The 8,445-nt window shown below is 52.1% G+C and overlaps 1 protein-coding gene across 2 annotated transcripts; it reads right to left on the reverse strand.

The window, feature by feature from the left end:
• Window positions 1-2: 2 nt before the first annotated feature.
• Window positions 3-7,890, reverse strand: TRIM50 (tripartite motif containing 50). Of its 2 annotated transcripts, XM_062592790.1 has the most exons (7): window positions 7,543-7,890; window positions 5,591-6,039; window positions 4,556-4,651; window positions 3,461-3,691; window positions 3,081-3,103; window positions 2,639-2,763; window positions 3-2,288 (listed from the first exon to the last, which is right to left on the reverse strand). In XM_062592790.1, exons 2-7 carry the CDS (start codon window positions 5,993-5,995, stop codon window positions 1,681-1,683), a joined length of 1,488 nt encoding a protein of 495 aa, XP_062448774.1. In that variant the 5' UTR covers window positions 5,996-6,039; window positions 7,543-7,890; the 3' UTR covers window positions 3-1,680. The 2 variants fall into 2 exon arrangements, with proteins under 2 accessions (XP_062448774.1, XP_062448775.1); XM_062592791.1 differs by lacking the exon at window positions 4,556-4,651.
• Window positions 7,891-8,445: the final 555 nt, after the last annotated feature.

Consider the following 8,445-nt stretch of genomic DNA (forward strand, 5'->3'; position numbering starts at 1 on the left):
TATTTAGAGAAAAATAGCCACGCTTTTTAATAGTCATAAACTCTTGACAGTCCAGGCAAGCAGAAGGCTACAGTAAGCGGCAGCCACTTTGGCATAGCGATACAGTGACATAAGAACCAAATCAAAAAATGCTGCTTGGTATTTTTCTGAGACACTGCCTGTGACCTGCGTATTTTTCAGTGGTGTCTGCCCACTGAGAAGAGGAGGGGTCCTGCTGCTCCCAGCAAAGAAATTTGGTTTTGAATTGTAACACACGTCTTTTAGAGGAGTAGATATGCCGAACACTTCTCAAGGTTCGTAAAATTAGGAAGCATTTCTGTTCCTAAGATTCTCTGCTGCAGATCTAACCTGGAAAGATGCACGACCATTTTCCAATATATCAGGATCCAGCCAGACTGACACGGAAATGGAGAAGAAAACATTGTGTAATGTCTGTTGAGATAGAGCTGTAGTGGGTTTAATGGATGTCTGTGATTTAGGAACTGGAACTGCTTGAATTTCAGAACTAAGGCAGCAATATTTAAATCCATAGTAATTGATAATAAAATGCATGCTCCATGTCTGATATTTTGCCTAACATTCCTGGTACTTCCCCAGAATAAAGATGCCCTATGGGCCTAGTTGAAGAGAGGCAAGACTGGTCGGCTTCCTGCTCCCAGGCTGGCTGTAGGTGTAGCAGAGCTTGTTGGCTCATGACTCAGATGGGACATCGGGGTGCCTGGCCCTGCTCTTATCATACCACCTCACTCCTCAGGCCAGCACCTCCTCACTCCGAGTGAGCACCTCCACATAGCCTGCTGCCCATAGCCCTGCCAGGCTCAGCGTGTCACTCCAAACCGGGCCGGGTGTGAGACGCCCTGATGTCAGCACCAGCTAGCATCCCTGAGAAGCTGGAAGAGATGAGCTGCCTAACCAGGCAGGCTTGCTGCTGTCATGGTCCCGTGGCCCTTCAGCTAACACATACTGGCCCTGTTTCTGCCCCATTGGCTGCTCACCAGCTAGCAAACAGCTTTCTGGCTGCTGCTTTTAAAACATCTGTTTTCCTCTCCAGCAGCACTATGAACCTCTGCAGACCACTGCAATGGCAATTCCGCTTCCTCAGGCACAGTGACAATGTTAGTCAGCAATCGGCTCACCTAATGCAAAGTCCAATTATTCAGAGGGGTAGACCAACAAAGACCCTGCTTTCATCTGCCCTGGATGCTTCCAGCTAGCCCTAGTCATAGCTTCAGGCCATTTCCTTTGGCCAGAGCAGTCACTAATCAGTAGCTGGCAGAAATGCAGGCAACAGAAGACTCTGAATGTGTCACGGGTTTCCTTACTGTATGTCTCGGTCTGTTCAGGTGGGACGTGGTAAGTAGGGCAGAGCATTCCTGCCTTTGTATCATGCTCTGCATGAGAGGGAACAAACTACCAGTGTGGGTCCAGAGCAGCCCAGCAGTGTTTGGGCAGAGATGGGTGGCAGGAATTAGCCATGGAGACAGGAACAAAGGCAGGCACTAGGCCTGTACCCCTTCCCTACCAAAAGTGGCACAGCAGGCAGCTTTGCTTAGTGACAGATTCTGTGTTGTAAAGGGCCAAAGAACCTGTTTCGATGTCCATCCCATAACTGAGGTGGCACCCCAGGAAATAATGCAAGCCATGGTCTTCCATGGCCAGAGGTTCATCCTGCTGGACAGACTACAGTTTGGTGGGCTCCTCTGGGGCAGGATGTTTGTACGGCCCATGGGGGTGCTGGCTCAGGGCAGGCGTGGGCAGGATGATGGGCAGGGAATAGGGCCCTCGCTCTGGCCAGCACAGGTCCACAATAGGGTAGAGCTGGCCCTGGAACTCCGCCTGGAAGGTGTAGATGGGGCTGAGCTCATCAGGGCTGTCGGCATTATAGAAGGTCAGCTCCCCCTTCTCGTAGTGCAAATAGATCCCGATGCGCTGAGGCCGGGTAGTCAGTGGCAGGGTGGCCCGCGGGGTGCTGAAGGCCTCGTAGACTTTCCCTTCCTTTAGGCCAATGAGCCACACACCGTGCTCAGGAGACTTGTTGAGCTTCCCTTTGCGGCTGACTGTACCCTTGATGATGCCCACGCGCCAGTGGTTCCTGGTGCCAACAATCACCTCCCAGTAGTGCTGACCACAGGAGAAGCCCTTGCTGGTGAGGATGCAGTTGCTGGAGTTGAAACGCTTGGGGTTGCTGTCCCGGCGCTGGTAGAGTCCACACTGCACCACTGTGTCACCCTTGAAGAGTTCCAGGAGGGGATGTGCAGTCACAGGGTCCAGTTTCAGCATCTCTGGAGCTAAAAAGAAAGCACTCAGGCTCCAGACAGACTAGCAGACAGATCACCCTGGCCCTGGGTGATCCCAACTCAGTTGTGAGGGCCAGGGACAGCCAAACAAGCTGGCCCTGCTGAACTTTAAGCAGCTGCAAGCATTTTGCCAGAGCAGGCTGTTACCAATATGACATGCTGGGCCAGTCCTTGCTCCAAGAGCTCTCCTGGAATTGAGGGGTCACAACCACACCCAGAGAGCAAGACAGAGGCGGGGGGGAGGGGGGCAGCATGATGCCAGCTGAGCAGCCTGTCCCAACAGCATGCATACACCAGCATGCCAGGATGCTGGGGGTGATGCCAGTTGGGCAGGTCAATACCTGGCAGAACCCGGCGGTGCAGGCGCTTCCACACAGTCATCTTGATGTCATCTTGGTGGAAACATGGCTTGAAGGAAACAGGGCTGAAGATGCCATCACCCACCTGCAGGCTGGGAAGCTCTGACCTAGAAAGACATGGGCAGCTATGACACAGTTGACGGGGATGGTGTGCAACCTTTCTCACCTGGCTGCTGTGTGTGATGGTGACACCGGTGTCTCCCCAGCTGCTCTTGCCTTCCTCTGGGGCTGCATGTATGACTCCAGCCATGGCTCTTACACTCTCTACCACAACAGTGATGCCCACAGAAGTGAGCAGGGCAGTACATCTGTGTCAGGCTGCCCCAGCAGTGCAGGGGTGATCACAGGCCTGGGCCCTCCAGACTCACTGCAGAGGCATTGCTGTCCCCATTGGTGCTGTTTGCTGCTGGGTCCCATCACTCACCTGAACTGGGAGGAGCTGTATTTCTGGAAAACACAAGAGAAAGAGAGAGTTGGGGCTGGGAGATGTCCAGACCAGCAGCTCCTCTGCCTGATCACGGCTCCATACACTCATTCCATGGGCCGGAGAGGCCTCTTGTGGGAAAACTGAGGGCAGCACCTTTTGTGGAAGTGTATGCTGAAGGGCAGGTCTCTTCCATCTGAGGAAGACCCTGGTTGGACAGAGGACACCTGCATCTCTCTTCTTTTGGTTGCCTAACTACGCTGGATGGCCATATCTGCAGCCCAGGGAAGTACCCAGGGCTAGGAGCAGTGGGTTGCAGGGTGGAGAGCCTGGCTGGCTCTCACCATCTTTGTCAGGTGGCCTCTGATGAGCACACTCACCCGGATGAAATCAAGCTGGCTTTCATTGTTGAGTGTCTCCAGCAAGCTCTCCATCTCCTTTAGCCTCTGCAGGGCATCTGACGTCTGCCTGACCTGGGACTCGATGGAGGTGATGAGCTGGGTTGCCTTCCCTTCGACACTCTCCAGGAAGGTGGCCTTCTCCTCATCAATGTACCTGTGCAGCTCTTGGAACTCCTTACGTGTCACACACTTGAAGACATCTGCCTCATTCTGCAGGGAGACAGCAAGCAGTTGTACGTGACCAATTTGATCCATTGCCTTCATCCACTTTTTAGTTTCAGAAATTCCACCAGCAAAGTCTATGTGTTCCAGTAAGCTGTCCTCCACTCGCTTTCCAAATAAAGAGCAGCCCTTTACAGAAAGCCAGGTGATGCCTTCATCCTGCTGTCTTCAGAGGCACATCACCACAGTACCCCTGGCTCACATCTCTCCTACACCAAGTTTTGATTTCCTGATGTCCCAACCAACTTCACCAGAGCCCTGCTGCTTGACAGAGCACTTCGATTCCTCTGCTCCCAGGGAACAACCTGGGTCCCGGACCAAATAGGAGAAAATGAAGCTACAGCTCCACTTGGGTTCAGCCCTTCTGATGAGCCTTGCTGGGAAGCTTTAGCCTGAGAAGGGATGCCAGGAGGTCCTAGGAGAAGCCTGCAGCATGGAAAGGCAACACACAGCTAAACCAGCAAACCAGCATTGCTTGGGCTGATTAACCAGTTCTGAGCAGGGTGTTTTCTACCTGTTATCTCACCACCTCCAAGGACATTAGGTCAAACCAGCTCTGAGTGGTGCTCCTGCTACGGGGCTGAGTACCACAAGAGAAGGCTATGTTTGAAAACAGGGCTGTGCCACCAGAGAGGGCTACATCACCCCTCCCCCAAACTGGACCATGTTTAGTCCCTCACTTTTCATGGAGAACAGCAATCTCAGGAAAAAGGGGGAGGACAAGCTATGTCTGCTATCCCAGGGAGGAATGGAGGAGGAGAGGCGAGGAGACCTGCAGCAGGGGTTGTCCCAGCAGCTTTGTGGCAAAAAAAGGGCTCTGGGAAGCAGGCTCCCTTGGCGCGTAGCACTCACTGTAATGCGTATTTTGTTGTTGATGAGCCTGCTGAATTGTTCATCTAGGTTCCTCTTGCATTGGTGGATGTCAGTTAGCAGCACAGACAGCTCCTCCTGCAAAGGCAGCAGATCTCTGTAGTAGGGGCCTCTGTGCCAGCCTGCCTGATCGCAGGCTGTGCCCCTGTGCTTGTCTGCCCCGAGGAATGGGTGGCCCTAATAAATCACATTCTCCTAAACTTCCTGAGGAAAGCACTGCCCTGATCAGCACAGATCTGAGAGTGCCTGGGAGCACCCCTGAGCAAAGTAAAGCCCTGCGTATCCTGCCCATCTTTACTTTCTGATGTGGAGGATCTGGGGTTGCCAGAGGCAGGACAGCATCCAGACCACAGGCCTGATGAGGACCACTGGTAAGGTGTCTCTGCTCCTGTTCCCAGCCTTCCATAGCCTTTCCCCTCTATATCTTCCCCCTACTTGTTCAGGCCGCATCTTCCATCCCGTGGTGGCTTCACACCAGATGAGGAGGCAGTGAGCAAGCTACAAGCCAGCATTGGGCCTACAACACCCTGTCAATGCTAGTGCCAAGGGCCCAACTTGGGCAGGTGTTTCTGCTGCCTTCCAGTCTTATCTCCTCAGTATCAGGAGCTGAGGGGACTGGTGGCCCTGTGCTGGCATTCCTTGGGCTTTCATGTGACGCTGGGCAGAGGAATGTAGGTAGGTGTTTACTCTAACTGGCTGAGGCTCCTGTTTTCCCTGCTCTCCTGTGGCAACTCGCCTTAGCCCTTATCTCCAGATTTCTTTTGATGGTATTTGAAAGCAGTCATGAAAGGCCCACTCCCACTTTCCCTGCCCCTCAGTTCTTCCCGCTGTGGTTTAGCCGCCAAAACTGTGAGCTCACTAAGTGGGGGACATGCTGAGACATGGCATCATTTCCAGCCTGTCCCTTAAAGGATAGTGGGTCACTTGGTCAGCAGGTACTGCCTTGCTCAGGACTAAGATTGCTACAGGTGCCCTAGCCCCAACTCTGGGGAGTCCTCACCAGCCTTGCCTACCAACCTTCATCCGGCAGTATGTGGTAGAGATGGGTGTGATCTTGTGCTGGCGGTGGTTGCCGATGGTGCCGCACAGTCCACAGATCACCTCTTGGTCATCCTCACAGAAGAGGCTGAGGGGATTGTGGTGGGCTGGGCAGGATTCTGGGGTGGACTCTGCCTCACCCCGGCTCTGCAGTGCCTCAATGACACGGGCCAAAGTGACGTTGGGTGGCGAAGCACTGCAGTCCACGCTTTGGCGGCACACAGGGCACAGGAACTGCCCATCCAGCTCGGAGGACAATGACACCACGCAGGACTTGCAGTACGAATGCCCACACTGCAGCATTAGGGGCTCCTTGAAGACCTCCAAACAGATGGGACAGAGGAGCTGGTCCTCCAGCTCATCGATGCTCATCTTCCGAGCCATCCTGCCTGCCAGCACAGCATGCACACAAGCACAAGGGACCTGGCCTGGGAAACACAGGTAGGTCAGTCTTATTGCAAGGAGCAACGTAAGCACAGATGAGTGAAAACAGAGCTCACCACTTGGGGAAGATTAAACAGAGACCTCCTCAAATACTTTCTACCCTACCCCATCAGCAGCTCAGACATTTATGAACTCATTGTTATCCTCCAAACAAATTCTGACATGGTTGTTTCAGTCTGAGAATCTCTGATGGGTTTGGGCCCTGCTGACATGAAAGCCCACCTGGGTCAGGTCTGCCAGATCTGTCTAAGATGTCAGAAGTTGCCACCAAGCTGATCGCCATCTGGGACCTTTGTCTGGCAGCTGTGTCAGACTGGAGTCCACCTCAGGGCTTGAAATAGAGCCTATACCTGTCTGTATACTAGGTGTCAGCAGGGCTTGAAATAGAGCCAAGAGGGATCTTCTGCTGAAAAAAAATACTAGCTCTGGTCTGTCTGAATCTCTACAGGTCTTGTTGGGCTCATTGTCTCATTCTCGGCACATTCTCAGAAGGACCAGCACTAGCCCAAGTGGTGTGTTTAAACAAAAGCAGACAGAAATCATGAAGAAAGTACTTATCTAAGAGACAGGGACAACAACAACATGATAAACACCTGTGATGCCAGATTTATTGATATGAGGGTTGGGAGGTAGAGCTGCATAGTCCAGGACAGTGATGGTAGCCCACCTTCTTGAAACACAGTGGGATCTCTGATCCTTGCAATGCTCCATGCTTCCGGCCAGCACCCCACAAGCTGAAAGCACTGCTTCTCTCACCGAGCCCTGAGGCTGCACATGGCCAGCCTGTTTAACTATAAGGTTTATCCAGCCTTGCTCCTTTGCTGTTCCCAGTGCCATGGGATATAACCACTAACCATGATATAGCCACCTGGGCCACATGGGCTCAATAGTCCATGCCATGCAGCAAATGCCTCCTTTCAAGTTGATATAGCTAGCATCACACTCCTGTGCAGAAAGGGCATCAGCATCTGGACAAGCAGCAGCAATCTGAGGCCCAAGCCCTGGAACTGGCACTGTTTTCCCAAAGGAAGTCACTGCACTGCTATTCAGTCCCTCATGGTGGGAAATACATTAACCTGATAGTACGAAAATTATGAAAATATGGCAGTGTTCTGCACGTCTGCTCTTTCCCCACAAGACATGAGCCTCAGTGGCCTGAACACACTGGAGAAAGTGCAGGTCATAGAGCTGTTATGATCTCCTTGCTCACACGAAAATAAATCTGAAGTAGAAGACAGAGCCTCAATCATTTCTCCAGGGAAAGGGAAGGCTGTGGCCTGAAATCAGCTTTTAGCATAAACTCCTTACCCTGCATGTGGGAGATCAGTGCGTAATCAAGCAAGAAAAGCTCAAATTTGAGCTTGTGGCTAGTAAGACCCCTACTGGGCCCTGTACAAGGAAAGCAGCTCCAGCTGTTCCCTCCACTCACAGACACACTCCTTCCAAGAGATCCAGCTAACAACACACCCAGACATCGTGCTACTCACTTGTCCTGTGCTGGCTTCCTCTCTGCCCTGGCTCAGCTCCTCCTGGAACACCAGGCCCAGTAGATGTCACTTGGCTCCTCCAGACCAAGTCAAAGATTTTAGCCCCCTTGGCGTAGCAGATGTGCCAAGCAGTGAGATCACTGGCTCCTCAGCAGGAAGGAGAGCTGTGCTGGCCACCCAGCTACTCACCTCCTGGAGCTTCAGCCCCACTGAGGATGTCCCTGCTTGCCCAATGTGACACCGGGCAGCTGGGGAATGATGTGAAGCCTGCAGAGGTGAGGCAGAAAGTCTCACTCTCTGGCAGCCCCAGCTCTGACGAGTGTGTCACCTGCCTGCCACACCCCCTACGTCTCAGCACCTGTGAAATGTTAGTCTGTGCCTCTGCAATGCAAGTGTAAGTGCATGTATCATATGACTGTCCGGACAGCTATAAAAAGAACCAGGCTTGATAAGAGACTTAAGTGTTTGCCTCACTTAGCGGCTAGTTTCCAAGAGTCCTGCTGTTGTTTCAGTCATCCACGTTGCTTAGGTCAGTGGAAACATTTTCACCAAAGCACTTTCTTATCAACTAAAACTCTTTATTTTGATTAAAACACAGTATTTTTCCTTTGGGTTGAAACCTTTCATTCTTTTGGAAAACACTAGAGGAGAAACCAGACCACTGCCCCTCCAGTTTGGGATAAGGTGTGGGTGTGTGGTTTTGTGACTATAAAAACATGGTTTCTTATATAATTGTCCTGGTATTCATAGATATATTTGACTTATGGCAACCTTGACAGTTTCTCTCTCAGCATCACCCCAGATCAAGCTGAAGATGAGACAAAGCTTCACAGCTACAAGAGTCCAGTCTTGGAGCCACCCTAATGCATCTGTTACATGGGAGAGCAGAGAAATTCAGGGATT

This window comes from Rhea pennata, chromosome 20, assembly GCF_028389875.1.
Source record: "Rhea pennata isolate bPtePen1 chromosome 20, bPtePen1.pri, whole genome shotgun sequence".
In the NCBI taxonomy this organism is placed as follows: Eukaryota; Metazoa; Chordata; class Aves; order Rheiformes; family Rheidae; genus Rhea; species Rhea pennata.